Source organism: Neopelma chrysocephalum, unplaced genomic scaffold, assembly GCF_003984885.1.
Source record: "Neopelma chrysocephalum unplaced genomic scaffold, ASM398488v2 Primary Assembly neopelma1_94, whole genome shotgun sequence".
Lineage (NCBI taxonomy): Eukaryota > Metazoa > Chordata > Aves > Passeriformes > Pipridae > Neopelma > Neopelma chrysocephalum.
The window spans coordinates 4230427-4245666 of NW_020897756.1; the positions used below are offsets into that span (position 1 = coordinate 4230427).

Genomic DNA, 15240 nt, shown 5'->3' on the forward strand with positions numbered 1-15240 from the left:
CCCAACCCCCACCTGGCACCCCCCTCCTGTCAGGGAGTTGCAGAGAGTGAGAAGGTCCCCTCTGAGCCTCCTTTTCTCCAGGCTGAGCCCCCCCAGCTCCCTCAGCCACTCCTGGTGCTCCAGATCCTTATTATAAGAGGCAGTTGTCTTATTCACAGGTCCCTTTGCAGGAGCATCCCTGGGGAAAGGGTCCCATTAAGCAGAGGATGGTGCCAGAAGGATGACGAGGCTCAGAAACCACCAAAAATACAGGAGGGGAAAAAATCCTCACACCATCACCAATATCAAATGCAAAGAAATCCAAGAAAAATATCCATCTCCAAACTGAGCTATTTCCTTCACAGTCCAGGCATGGAGTGGGACAGAGCCTGAGCTGCACTGGGGAAGTCAAGGCAGCTTGTGGTCTGTAAGATTAATAGGAAATCTGCTCTGGACTGGGAGTGATTTCCTCTTTTATTGCAATGAACCCCAAAGAGTAATGGCTCTAGGGCAAGAAGAGGAAGGCAAATTGCAGTAATAATGTGTTTCCTTGTGCAGACATGCTTTTGATCATAGAAAATACACCATCTGTTTCTAAATTACTTGTATTGATTTAACAGTTAGAAACGTGAGGGGAGATCTTTTTTTTTTCCCTCCTGCAAATGCATTTTGTGAGGTCGCCTGGAAATCTGACAGTTCTGGGCAATAAAAAGTACGAGCTTGTTCATCACAAAAGATTCCTGCTGCCAGGCATGGGGCTGTGCTGGGACATCCCCTTCCTCTCCATCACCCTGTCCCACAGAGAGCTGAGCATTTGAGTCCCAGTGCACCCCATAAGAACTATTTCTTTACACCAAATAAGATGTTCCTGTGCTGCTTCTTCCCTGTGAGGGTGGTGAGGCCCTGGCACAGGTTGCCCAGAGTAGCTGTGGATGTCCCATCCCTGGAAGTCAGGCTAGATGGAGCTCTGAGCAACCTGTTTGTTCCCACCTGAATCCTCCCATAGCGTCCTCAGCACTCCTAGACCAGCACCACCAGCTCACAGCAAAGCCCCACAGCCTCCACACAAACTCCTTCCTTTCCCTGGTGGAAAACACCCCGAGCCCAGGCATCGTCCACAAACCGACTTTCTACTTCTCCAAGTGAAATCAGGAGATGGATCTTGGCTCCTGCTGGTTGTGATCTGCAAGGTTTATTCAACCCAAAAAAAAAAAAAGACATTTTCATGCAGAATCTTTTGGTTCGTAGAAGAAGTTATTCTGCAGCAGCCACCTGACAACCCTCCCCCCCAAAACCGAGAAATAAAGTGACTCCGGAGTGAGCAAAGCCAAACGCGCTGTCCCATCCCGACACACAAAAGTGGTTCCTATCATTTCCTACAACATGGGGAAATTTGGCAAGCACAGCTGATCTGCAGTTCCCATCTCTTAAGCACTTTGGGGCTGGCTTTGGCCTCCAGTCCTCGGGTTGCCTGTCTGGAAAACAGACACGTGTCCTTGTGCTGCGCGACCTGGGGACTCTCCGGGGGAATCCGAGCCAGGCGGGGAAGAGCTGCCGTGTCAGCATTTTTAAGTGGGCGATATAAATATAAAACATGGATACAAACGGGTTCTTTGTACACAAAATATCATCTCTCAAGGCACTGGGGTGACGGCCCTGCTGCCACTCGTGGGCTCTCACTGGGCTTCTGCAGCTGCTTAGGAAGGAGGGGAAGGAGGGACCGGAGAAGTCCCAGTGCTGCCATCCAAGGGGGATTTCACCCAGACGCCCCAGGAGGGGGTTTTCCCAGCGGATGGTGCTTTTCCTTGGTGGGGGTGGTGTGATCCCACAGGGGCTCCAGTCTCCTTGGGATGGCTCGGGGCTGGGTTCGGCCAGGAGGGAGGTGCATAGATAGGCCGGGGGCTCGGGCTGCTCCGCTCCCTCGTCATGCCAGCAGCCCCAGCCGGGTCACCTTGGCCGAGAGGAAGGAGTGGATGATGAAGACGATGGTTTTGGGGCAGGAGTGAAGGTCCAATTGCTGCAAGAAAGGAAGGGAGAGATGTTCGCAAAGGGGAAGGCTGTTCCTGGAGCAGCTTTCAGCCAGGGACCACCCAGAGCCCCCCAAGCTCTACCACAGCCTTACCCGGGGGCCCTGGGAAGAGCTGTGCACCCTGTCTGGGGCAGGTGGATGGGTCATGCCTCACCCCCATGCCAGGCAGGATGGGTGCTGTGCACAGGGCGGGTTCTCTGCTCCCCCTCTCCCCTGGGACTGGTGGGTGGGGGGTGCTGAAGGCAAAGCCAACTCACGATCTCTCCCTCTGGGCCACCAAAATCCAGGTAGAGCATCTTGGTGCCGTCATCCGAGGACATCTGCAGCTTCTCAAAGGGCTGCTGGAGCAGGATGGTCCTGCTGAGCCCGGGCTCCGTGGTGGAGATGGTGAAGCCCTTGTCGATGTGGACGGTCAGGGTGCACTCCTGCCCCTTCCACGTGCAGGCTGGGGACGGGAAGGGGACAGGGGTGAGCCGGGGGTCCCCCCGCACCGCCCGGCCCCCCTGGCCCCCCGCTGACCTGCCGACACCTCCTGGGCCAGCTCTGCGGCGCCGTGGGTGCCGTCCACCAGCAGCCGCGTCCACAGGGCGAGCTCCCGGGGGCTCTCCAGGCTGAAGAGGTGGGTCTGCACGCCCAGCCGGCTGCCGGCGCGCAGCGCGAACGAGCGCTCGGCCTCGTACAGCGCCGAGCCCTTCGCCGGCCCCGAGTGCACCAGCCTGCGCCAGGGACAGCGCTCAGCACCGCGCCCCGCACCCCTGCACCGCATCTCTGCACCGCATCGTCCCAGCACAGCCCCAGCACCGCGCCCCGCACCGCCCCAGCGCCGCACACCCGCACCGAAACGTCCCGGCATCTCCCTCCCGCACCGCACCTCAGCACCGCACCTCAGCACCGCACCTCAGCACCGCACAGCTCCAGCACAGCTCCAGCACAGCCCCGCAGCCCGCACCTCATCTCAGCACTGCACAGCCCCAGCACAGCCCCGCAGCCCGCACCGCATCTCAGTGCTGCACCTCAGCACCGCGCCCGCACCGCACTCCACAACGTCCCAGCACCCCGCACTGCTCCTCAGCACGAAACTTCAGCACCGCACAGCCCCGGCACCCCGCACCGCACCTCAGCACCGCACAGCTACAGCATCCCGCACAGTATCTCAGCACCGCACAGCCCCAGCACAGCCCCGCATCCCGCACCGTCCCAGCCCCTCATCCCGCTCCGCGGTGGCTGCACGGCGGGGCCGGCAGGGGGCGCTGCAGCCCCGTGGATGAGCCCCCGCAGTGCCCGAACCCCCGCACGGAGCCCCCGGGATGAGCCCCCGCACCGGCCCCGGGACACTGCCCCCGCCCGGGACACTGCCACTGCCCCGGGACACTGACACCGCCCTAGGACACACTGCCCCCGCCCGGGACACTGCCCCCGCCCCGGGACACTGCTACCGCCCCGGGACACTGCCACCACCCTGGGACACTGCCACCGCCCCAGGACACTGCCACCGCCCCAGGACACTGCCACCGCCCCCGCCCTGAGCCCCGCACCAGCCCCAGGGCTCTGCACCACCCTGGGACACTGCCACCACCCTGCACCGACACCCCGCACCAGCCCCGGGGCTCTGAGCCCACCGTCCCCAGCGCCCTGACACCACTCCTGGACTCTGTCACTATCCCCAGTGTCCTGCCAACACCGCGCCCAGGGCTCTGCCATCATCCCTCCACTGCCCTGTCACCACCCCGGGACTCCACCATCACCTCAAACGCCTCTGCCACCACCACCACCAGCCCCTGCCATCAGCCTGGGGCTCTGTCCTGACACCCAGTTCCTGCCGCCACCTCTGGTCACTGCCACCATCCCTGGTCACAGCCACCACCCTGGGGCTCTGCCATGTCCCCTGGAGCTCTGTCCTGACTCCCAGCCCCTGCCACCGTCCCCGTGCAGGACAGGAGGGCACCGGGCCAGTGGCCCCTACCTGGTGGCGATGAGGGGGTAGCTGTGCGTGGGCTTGCCCAGGGCATCCCGGCTCTGGGGTAGGCTGCCGTACAGCAGCAGCTCCTTCTCCGTGAGGACGGCCAGGAGGTTCCTGGTGCCGGCGCTGGGGAGCTGCAAAGCGACTGGGTCAGGGCCACCATCGGCGTGGTGGCACGGGGCGGTGCGGGGGCGCGGGGGGTACCTGCTCGGTCAGCCAGCCCACGTGTTTGACATCCCGTCCGGCCGCCGCGCCCGCGCCCGCCAGCTGTGCCCGCAGCTCCTCCTTCACCCGCGGCAGCAGCGCGCCCGCGTTGGCCTGGATGGCGGTGAGCCAGGACTGCGCCGTGGCCTCGTCCTTCGCCCGCAGGAAGAGGGCGACGCGGCCGTCCGCCGAGCACACCTCCAGGTACCTGCAGGGACACGGCCCCGATGGGTCCCCGCCGGCCCTCAGCCCCCCCGGGGCAGCGCGGCGGCATCGCCACCCCCCCGGCCCCGCACGCTGACCTGTGCTCCGGGTCGGTGGGGAGGCACTTGCGGGACACGTAGCACATCTTCAGGGGCACGGTGCGGCCCTCCCGGAGCTCCCGAGGGGGCAGGACGGGGGAGGATCGCTTCTGCGGGGCACCAGGAGAGGGGTCCCAGCTCACCGTGGCGCCCGCGGGGTTGTTCTTGAAGTAAGGGGAGATCTCCTTCATGTACTTCACTGGAAGAGAGGCAGCACCCGGCTGAGGGCACAGCATGGGCCAGGGCAGCCTCATCCTGCCCCGCTGAAACCCCCTGCACCCTCCCTTCACTGGAGCTGGTGTCCCCTCCATTACCTCCCCAGAGATGCCACCCATGGGTGCTGTGGGTCCTGTGCCCTGCACCCCTGTGGTGGATGAGGTCACACCAGAGGGGGACACAGAATCACAGAATGGTTTGGGTTGGAAAGGACCTTAAAGATCACATTGTTCCACCCCCTGCCGTGGGCAGGGACACCTTCCACTAGCCCAGGTTGCTCCAAGCCCTGTCCAACCTGGCCTTGGACACTTCCAGGGATGGGGCAGCCACAGCTTCTCTGGGCAACCTGTGCCAGGGCCTACCCACCCCCACATGACACCTAGGACCCTGCCAGTACCTCTGCCCCACCATCCCAGCACAAGAAGCCCCCCAAGAGGGACAAAAATGGCCTTTCCCCCCCATTTTTCTTCCCTTTAACCCAGATCAGTTCACAGATCCAAGCCTGATGAGGTCCCTGGGGCAGCACACACAGGCAGGGGTGGGGAATGGGAAAGAGTCCCAGGCCAAAATTACACAGTCCAAACTGTGCTGGTACAGCCAGTCCCGCTGCCAACTGAGTAACAGCTCTCAAATACCCTGGCCTGGCCCCAGGAAAAGCCATGGAGTGCGTGCTCAGAGCTCAGCACTGCCCCGTGAGCCTCAAACCAGGGACGAGAAATCAGCTTTCAGTCCCCAGTGAGCCTGGCTCCAGAGCCAGAGCCCTCAGAGCCACGCTGGGATGGCAGCCGGCTCCTGGGGTCTAAGGGAAGGGGGAGATGAAAGGCACCACAAATTGATGGGACCCCACAGCTACATCCTGAGAATGAGTTCGGCAACACTGGCCAAAAAACCTGGGCTGAGCAGGCGGGATGCCAGTCCCGGTCCTGCCCTGGGGGAGCGTGGAACCAGCTAAGGGGCTCCAGGGAAAGGGCTTCCCTTCGGAGGTGCTCGGGGAAAACAGCACGGGGCAGACACGTGTCTGCTGCCACATCCCCAGCCATCCCTGCTGGGCCCACTCCAGCTCCAAGTCAGTGGAGTGGGTGGCAGGAGTGGGGACATGAGCTTGGCTTTGCAGCCGACATTTGTAGGTGGCTGGACGGGCCCAGCTCCAATTGCTGCAGCCAAGCCACGGCAGCCTGAGGTGCCAGAAAGGAGCTCTTTTCCCACCGGGAGAGAGTCTGCATGCACAGCCCTCCACCCCCAAACTTCCCCTGCCCACCACCAGCCACCTTCCACCCATCTGCCCCAGGGCAGGGGTCACAGCACCAAGCCTGACAGCTCAAGAAGCATTTGGACAATGCCCTCAGGCACGTAGTGGGGTTGTTGGGGTGTCCTGTGCCGGGCCAGGAGTTGGACTCAATGATCCCTGTGGGTCCTTTCCAGCTCAGAACAGTGATTCTGAGACCTCCCCCTTCATTCCTATCCCAGTGAGCTCCCTAAAACCTCTTAAATCCTGACACCCAGCAGGAGCTACGGGGAGGCAGAGCCCCGCAGGACACAGCTATAAAAGGCCACGCTGCTGTGACACGTGGGCCGGGTCAGCCCGCGGTGGCCCCGGGGCCAAGGCGGCGGCGCGGGGGCCACCAGCCTCGTGCCCTGCGCCTCCCGCTATAAATAGGCGCCGCATTCCCGCAGGCATCCCAGCCACGCGGGATCCCACCCGGGCCATTAATCTTGGCAGCGGGGACCTGCCATTATGCCGGTGCCTGGGAACTAATTGGAGTTCAGAAAGATATCATTCAGCTGCTGAAACCCGAGCGCTGTCCCTGCGCCAGCCCCTGGCTCCCCCGGCACGCTGGGGACGTCATCGGCATTCGCTGGGAGACGGTGGGGTCACGTCCCGATGGAGCCACGGAGGAGAGGAGCAGTGCCCAGCCCAGGATGGGGCACGGGGAATCAGGGAATGGCCAGTGTGTGTGTCGCTGGTGTGTGGCTTTAAGGAGGATTTAAGGCCAAGAAGCACCAATGGGTTCCCACAGCACTGGGGGTCCTGAGCCAGCATGGGGAGCTGGGATGTGCTGGAAGCTGTGGGAGCTGCTCTTTCCTCCGGTGACCCCAGCATTGGCTTTATGGCAGGTGACTTACACTTCCACCAGTCCCCTCACTGCAGCTGGTATTGAATGGATTAATTAATTACCTGAATCTCATTAAAGCACACAACTCAGACCATATCACGCATCACCTCTGCTGCCGGTAACCGTAATTCCTAAATTATTTTTTCCTTCTAGCTAACACTGCTGGAGCTCCTGCCTGGTCCTTGTTTGTTAGCCTGCCCCCTCCAAAAACCACTGGGCAGAAACACTGCCTCACTGCTGTTGACTTAAAGCCCCCTTCAGCAGGCACACAGCCATGGGTGGCTGCTGGGCTAATCCACACAGCCCCCAAAGCCATGTGGGCTCTCCACTTCCCAGGAAGTGGCCTGTCCCACTGATCCTCTCCAGGATGGAGGAGATGGAACAAACAAAGCCTTTAACTGCTCAGGGCTTTCACTGAAGAATGCTTTATTTTAGGTTTTTAGGGGACAGCAAAAGTCTCTGGGCTTGTGGCCACCTGTGCCAGGACGGTGCCTCTGCAGGGGGGTGGTGGCACAGGGGCATTGCCAGAGCATCACATGTGCCCTGAACCCTGGAGCATGTTGCATCAGGGATATAGTAAACCAAAGGCCCCCTGTCTGCCCTGCTCTTCCCTCTGTGTTGCAGTTGGGTTTTTTTTCTCCTCAGCAAGCCAGAAAGGGCAGAACCATCAAAATTCCTTGGGTTTACTTCTTGGGTACAAATTCTCCTTCTCCTCCCAAGCATGGAGAATTATCACAAACCAAACACTCCTGCACCCTCAATCCTGAGTCTGCATGATGTGCCTGCCCCACACACCTCCCATGGCTCAGCATGACCAAAGTCAAGCTCCTGACCCCAGAGAGCTTCACTGAGGAGCCACAAAAACCTCCTCCAGGCAGGAAAACAGTCCCAGTCACACGGACACCCAAGTTCAAGAGAACCCTCCTGCTGCTTGGGCCATCAGCCTGGTGCTGGCACACTCTGCTGCAGCCCAGAGATCATGGCATGGATTCAACACAAAGCTTCAGAGCAGCGAGGTGTGGAGGAGGGAGGAGGATATGGACCCTCATCCTCTCTCTACATCATCTCCAGGACAGGTCCAAAGCCTCTTTTTCTGCTTGGATTCCATCCCATGGTTATGGCAATCAGCCTGATGGAGCTGGGCATCCCCAGCCCCACTCTCTCCTGGCACCCTTTTGTTTTTCTGAATTTCAGGCTTCCAGGCTATTTCTTGGCCAGGCAAGTCTTGGAGAGCTGCAACAGCCCCAGGAGGATCCCTGTGGCCAACAAGCCCTGAGCTGCCCCAGATTTGAGATGCCCGAGGCTGGCCCAGCTCCTCCTCCCCACTGCTCCCAGTTCTCCCCCTGTGAGAATACAGCACAGGGGCCTCCCCAGGAAAACCACTCCTGTCACCAAAGCCCTTCCCAGGGCAGCTGGAAGAATATTTATCAGCCTTTCCCCTGCCATGGAAAATCTCTGGATTCCAGGCAATGAAAATAAGAAAAAAAAAAAAACACAAGGGAAAAATAAGGCAAGGGAGAGCAACTCTCCCTGAAATAACAATGTAATATAAATACAGTCAAACTCCTCCTGCAAATATCAAGGGAGTAGTTTGGCACATCCAAAAAAGAATCTTGGCAGGACACACCGAAAGGTATCTGCGTGTCCTCACGCCTGGGCAGCAATGACAACCCAGGAGGCAGAAGCCAAGCTGAGCAGCCTGGGCTGAGACCTGGCACGTGGAGCCACTGCTGATCCTCAAATTAAAACGCATCACCTCCCAGCTCTGCTGCTTTGGAGGGTCCCACCCCAGCTCACTGCCCTGTAAGGAGGTGCCAGCTCTCCCAGAGTGCTGCAGTGCCACTTGCAAGGTATCCAAAAAAACTCCTAATCCCAGGAATGACTGTAGCAAGGTAGCAGACACTGGCTGTGCCAAACTACTCTGTTTTGATACTTACAGCACCATAAGGAAACCTGGAGTCACACTTGGCAGCATGCAGGGACCAGGAAGTGTCTAAGTGATGCTAAGGTGTTTTTCTCCAAACTCAAGAGCAAGTCCAAGCAGGAGAAGAGAGCAGGGAACCCCCCTTTAACACCCTTCAGGCACCTTTAGGCCATCCCCTGCCCTCCAGCCCTGCCACTCTTCCCCAGGGCAGGATGCTTGGCAAAGCAGCTCCTGGAGAGCCACCAGGATGGCAGGTACAAGGCAGGGGACACCCTTTCCTGAGGCAGGGCCATCCACTCCACAGGGCAGTGACAGCCTGATGGGAACACTGGCACAGTGCCAGCCCAGCCATCCTCCAGGGGAAGGGCTGTACTGTGCCAGCAAACCCACAACAGGGAGGGCATGGAGATGCACCATGTTTACGGATGACATTTGTGATCAGATGAGCAGCAGAGACCCACTCCCTGCTCCAGCTGTTGCCTGGAGCACCCCAAGCAACACCACAGTGCAGAACTCCAACAGCATCAGCTACCAACTTATCCCAGAGCCTCCAGAGTGCTGTGGTGGGAGCCAGCCCTGCCTCACTCTGCTCCCAAGGTACCTGCTGGGAGTTTTAATTAATTAAGAAGCCCAGCAGGTCATACCTGAGCTCAGCAAGCTCCAGCAAAGGCCCTGTCTGCAGCTGCCTCAAGGGAGAGCAACCTGGCAGTGCCCGGCTCCCAGGGGATGGAGGAGGAGGAGGACGAGGGGGTTCAGGGAGAGAAATTGTTCTCTACAGAAAGGGCAGCTCATCTCCACCTCCGGCAGGACCTTTCACAGAAAGGAAACCCACACCAAAGTAAAGGATGGACAGAAAATAAGAAAGAGAGGGTGGTCCAAGAACAGCGGCTAGGGGGAGGAATTTCGCAGACTCACAAAGAAAGAGGCTCTTGTATTTCTCTTTGGTCAGAAAAAAACAACAAAACCACCCCACCACCAACCCTATCTGCTCCCAGCAGCTGTGCAGAGCAGCACATTCCTCGGGCTGAATCGTGGTCCTGCGGCTCCCAGGAGAGGAGGAACCCACAGCAGAAAGGGCTGAGCGAAGCTAAAAATGAAAATCTGGAGCTGAGACAATCTGGGGAAGGCACAGGAAAGCAGGAACCACGGTGGTTGCTGGCAGCAGAGCACGCAGAACTGTTTCTTTGTCCAGGGACAGCCCAGAGAGCTGCCCCCAAATCAAACCTCCCTTTGGGATCTGCACTGGGAAGGGTCTTTGGTGCCAAGACCCTCATGGTTAACCAGGGCAATCCTATGGGCTGGTTGGAAGAGAGGGAAGGGGAAGGGTCCTGTCCTGAGGGGCAAATCTGGGGTGCTCATCCCAGCCTGGCCAAGCTGGCAGAGGGTGGGCAAACATGGACAGATGTGATGTGAAAGACAATGGGAAAAGAATGGGGCCTCTCCCTCAGCACTCCCATGGCCACAACCCACCGGCCCTCACCCACTCCTCAAGTGGGGCTGGGGGGCTCCTGCAGGGCTGGGAGACACTGGGACTGGCTACCCAGTAGCAAGAAGGAGCCCATTCCGAGGGGACCAGCTCCAGTCCCTCCCAGGATGGAGGAAGCTGCATCCCTGGGATGTTTGTAGCCTCATCTGCCAAATCTGGGGGGAGCTGCAGTTGGGGTTCAGCTGCCAGGGATCCCATGGGTGGGCAGCTCCTGCAGCTGCACCCCTGAGCTGGTCCTGCCTCACCCTCCACCTGCTCCTCCTGCCTGCCCAAAAGCCACCCAGGAAATCCAAAGCTGCTCAGCAGGAGCAGGGGACCAGCACACCCCCTTCCCACTGCCAAAATCCCAGCCAGAGATGTGGGTTTAAATCAAAATTGGGGGGAAAGCAGAAAATGTTTTCTATTGCCCTAGGAACTGCAGGCCTTGGGGTAATGCTGTACAACACAAGAGTCCAAAACCCCAGAAACCTGTCCCACACCTCCCACCACTGCCTGACCCCAGTCCTGTAGCAGAGAGATGGAGCTGCTGGACATTGAGCAGTGGCTCACGTGTCTGATAGGCCACCCCAGTGCCATCCCAGTACGGAAGGACCCTTGTCACTCCTTGCACCCTTGTCTCTTACCTTCCAAGACCACCTCCTTGCCCGTCTTCTTCAAGGCCTGCACGGCCTCGTCGTGCGTGGCCTCGGACAGGTCGGTGCCATTGACGGAGAGGATGGCATCCCCCACGTACAGCGCCTCAGTCTGATCTGCTGCCAGCCCCTTAAAGATCTTGGAGATCAGGATGGGCATTTTATTCTCTCGGCCACCTTGAAACAGAAGAGACAGGAAGCAGTTGTGGCTGTTGGAGCTCATGGAGAGCAGGTGGGGAGGGGGATGCTCCGGCACCAGATGGTCCTGGTGAGGCTGAGCCCTTCTCCTGGCACTCAGTTGTGCTGGGTCAACCCCCTGCTCATTCCCCCAGATGCCCACAGGACACCTGTACCAACCACAGCAGCCAAACTACCACCAGGCTTTACAGCAGATGAAGTGATTGCTCCAAAACCACTAGGAATGATCACAGATTAGTCACAGAGCGAACACGTAAACCTGGCCATCTCCCCATCAATTCTGGCAGGAAAGCATGATTTTATTTGCATTATTAATCATGTGTGCTGAGAGACCATCCTTGCTCCAAGGACTTCATGATCTCAACAGATAAGACAGCTGAACGTTTTTGGAGAGGCCAAAGAGTCAGGGAGAGGTGAACCAACCTGGCTGCGTGTTCCTTTCAGCACAGTAGCCCTATCTTACCTGCTGCTCTCCTGACTAAAAGAATGCTATTCAAACTCCCGGCGGCTTCGGGAGATCAATTTGCACGTTAACTTTTGAACCCGCCAGGAGATCCGAGCTGCCTCCGTGCCAGGGAGCAGGGATGCAGCAGCTACTGCCCACGGCAGCCGGGGATCAGCAGCCCCCGAGATGCCCTGCGCCCCGGGACAGCCTGTCCCGAGGAGCCTCCCAGAGATGATCTTCACCCCAGAGGGAGAGGTTGAGCCCACCCTCTTGTCACTGCCCGCCCCGGGGCTGCTCCCAGCCAGTGCCACAGGCATTTCCTCGCTCAGCCGCCTGCCAAGCCCTGCGAGGGCTCCGGTTATCAGCTGTCAGAGGCCCCGGCGGGGGCTGCTCCGTCCTTGCAGCAGCGGCTCCTGGCCCAGCTGCCAGCACCGAGAGTCCTGCCAGGGCCCAGAGCCTCGGCCAGCACAGCTCTAGCTCAGTGTTCTGCTGTCCTGCCAGCCCAGCACCCCCGGCACCCAGACCCTCACCACACCCCATGGCAGGACACCTCACCCATGCCCCGGGAGGCAGGGAAGCATCCCCGGGTGAAACGCGGTTGGCACTTGCACAAACAGGGACGTGCCAGCAGCCTGGAGAGGAGGAATGATGTCCTGTCCTACCAGAGCTGCCCCACCACTCACAACAGCTTCTACTGCCCAGTTCTGATGGCAACTACTTCTTTTCCACATACGTCACTGCAAAAATAAAGTCTTGACTGAACCAAGTGTAGTTTCTCCTTTCCTGGGAGAGCCACAGAGATCAGTAACTTGGCAGCCAAAGGGTCCTTACGGAGGGGGTTTTATGCTTCCAAAAAAAAAAAAAAAAGGGTTGGCAGGCTGGGGCACCCTGGAGATACGGCCAGCAGTGTCGATCCAGTTCCAGCACCCAGATATCCACATAGCAAAACCTCCCGACTTCAGAGGGAGCCGGAGGCTGCGTCCGTCTCCTCTGAGCTGTGAGGAGAAGCCACGTCAGGAGGCGAGAGCTGCCCTGTTGCTGCCCCCGGGGCTGCCGAGCCCGCTGCCTGTCCTGCCCGCACACGGAGTTACGGCCCCTCACAGCCACGCTCCGTGACAGACCTTTCCCTGCCTCTTCGCTGCCCTTTTCATCCTCCTCTCCACCACGCTCGGAGCCGCGCGAAACTTCCCTGCCCCAAGAAGTTTCCAGCCTGAAGTTCAGGCGAGTCACCAAGGCAGTTTGGGAAGGAAAACAGGGATTACAATAGGGAGGCTTCCCGCTGCTCGGCTTCCCGGGAGCAGACGTCTCCAAGCCCGAGTGCGTTGGTTTAACAGCCCCAGAGCCTGGAGATCTCCAAGGGCTTTACGTCGTTTATCTGATAGTTTAAAAGGGCATCTCCCAGCTCGGGGACACGGGGGGACAAGGACACGCCGGCAGAGCCCTCGCTGTGGCTGCAAAAGGGCAGCTTTTGTATAACTGGGTGCCCCCTGCACCCCACCTGCCTCCTGAGACAGCACCCTCCCCGTGGGCGCGGGGGGACAGTGGGAATCCGTCCCCTCCAGCCCCCAAACGCCGGGGACCCCCACTCCGGCCGGGGCACGGCGGGCAGGGCTGGCCGCTCCCCCCTGTACCCCGAACATCGCCCCCTCCGTAGGGGGTCTCGTCAGTGCCACGCGTCCCCCTCCCCATCCCGCGCAGGGGCTGGGGGGGATGTGAGGACCCCGACCCCAGCTCCGAGCGAGCCGCGGAACGGCGGCAGCAACAGGTCGCGGTGCCGGTGCCTCTCTGTCCCCGCCGCCCGGAGACACCCCCCCCCCCATCCCGGCCTCACCTTTGATGCTGATGCCGAGCCCCCCCACGTCCTGCTTGACGACGCGCACGGTTCTCCTGATGTTGGCGAGCGCCTCGGGCGCGGCGGAGCCCGGCTCGCCGCCGTTCAGCTGCGCCGCCGCCGGGGCCTCGGGGCCGGGGCCGGGGCCGTCGGCAGGGCTGACCCCCAGCACGTCCTCGGCCAGGGTGAGCAGGACGCGGAGCCACTGCCCGCCGGGGCCGCGCAGCTCCAGCAGCCCGGTGCGGGGGGCGCGCCTGCCCGCCGCCATCTTCGCGCCCGCCGCTCCGCGCCCCGCACACCCTGCACCGCCCCGCTCACCCTGTACCGCCCCGCACACCCTGCACCGCACCGCTCACCCTGTACCGCCCCGCACACCCTGCACCGCCCCGCACACCCTGTACCGCCCCGCACCGCCCCGCTCACCCTGCACCGCCCTGCACACCCTGCACCGCCCCGCACCGCCCTGCTCACCCTGCACCGCCCCGCTCACCCGCACCGCCCCGCACACCCTGCACCGCACCGCTCACACTCCGAACCGCCTCGCTCACCCTGTACCGCCCCGCTCCCCCGCACCGCCCCGCACACACTGTACCGCCCCGCTCACACTCCGAACCGCCTCGCACACCCCGCACCGCCCCTCACGCCCCGCACCGCCCCGCTCCCCCTGCACCGCCCCGCTCACACCCTGCACCGTCCCGCACACCCCGCACCGCCCCGCACACCCTGCACCGCCCCGCACACCCTGCACCGTCCCGCACACCCCGCACCGCCCCGCTCACACTCCGAACCGCCTCGCACACCCGCACCGCCCCTCACGCCCCGCCCCGCCCCGCACACCCTGTACCGCCTCGCACACCTCGCACCGCCCCTCACGCCCCGCACCGCACCGCTCACCCCGCACCGCTCACACCCTGCACCGCCGCGCACACCCTGCACCGCCTCGCACACCCTGCACCGCCTCGCACACCCTGCACCGCCTCGCACACTCCACACCGCCCCGCTCACACCCGCACTGCCCCACTCCGGAACAGCACGGGGCACTGGGAGGGACCGGGACCCCAGCCCCTCCCCGTTCCGCCCTGGGACGGGACACCGGGGCGCTCCCCAGTGCTCCCCGCTCCATCCCGGGACGGGGCACCGAGAAGAGGCACGGCTCCTCTGTACTCCCTACTCCATCCTGGGACGCAGCAGCGGGAAGGGGCACGGCTCGCCGGTGCTCCCCGCTCCATCCCGGGACAGGGCACTGGGGAGGACACAGTGCTCCCTGACACTCCACAGCACTCCCTGCTCCAGCCGGGATGGGAGGGCACCGGGAGGGACACGGTTCTCACCAGTGCTCCCCATTCCTGCCCGCGACGGACACAACCCCCAGTGCTCCCCTCTCCATCCTGGGACAGAGCATTGGGAGGGATCCAGTGCTCTCCAGTGCTCCCCATTCCAGCCTGGGATGGGGCAACAGGAGAGATACAGCTCTCCAGTGCTCCTCGTTCAGGACTGGATGGGGCAGGACCCAGGACACCAGGGCCCCACTGCTCCATCCTGGGATGGGGCACTGGCAGGGCCTGGTTTTCCCCACTCCAGTGTGGGATGAGGCACCAGGAGGGGCATGGCTCCCCAGTGCTCCTTGTTCTGGCCTGACACAGAGCCCCAGTACTCCCCAGTGCTTCCCAGTGCTCCCTGCTCTGGCCCAGGATGGGACACAGGGAGAGACACAGGCCTCCAGTGCCCTGTTGCTTGTCCCACATCTGGCCCTGGACGTTCTGGGGGTCCCTGGGTCCCTGTGCTGGGGGTCTCCGTGCTGGGCTGTGTCACAGGAGGAGCAGCAGAAGCCAGACAGGGGCTGTGGCTCAGCCCCTCATGTGTCCCCAGCAGCCACAGCCAGGGCAGGAACCTCCCAAGAGTCCCAGTGGGTGTTAAACA

At 61.4% G+C, this 15240-nt stretch overlaps 1 protein-coding gene across 1 annotated transcript; it reads right to left on the reverse strand.

Moving 5' to 3' along the window:
- Positions 1–631: 631 nt before the first annotated feature.
- SNTA1 (syntrophin alpha 1) lies at positions 632–13607 on the reverse strand. Its single transcript, XM_027693932.1, has 8 exons — positions 13321–13607; positions 10838–11023; positions 4475–4673; positions 4173–4380; positions 3972–4102; positions 2528–2724; positions 2266–2453; positions 632–1996 (listed from the first exon to the last, which is right to left on the reverse strand). Exons 1-8 carry the CDS (start codon positions 13586–13588, stop codon positions 1904–1906), a joined length of 1470 nt encoding a protein of 489 aa, XP_027549733.1. The 5' UTR covers positions 13589–13607; the 3' UTR covers positions 632–1903.
- Positions 13608–15240: the final 1633 nt, after the last annotated feature.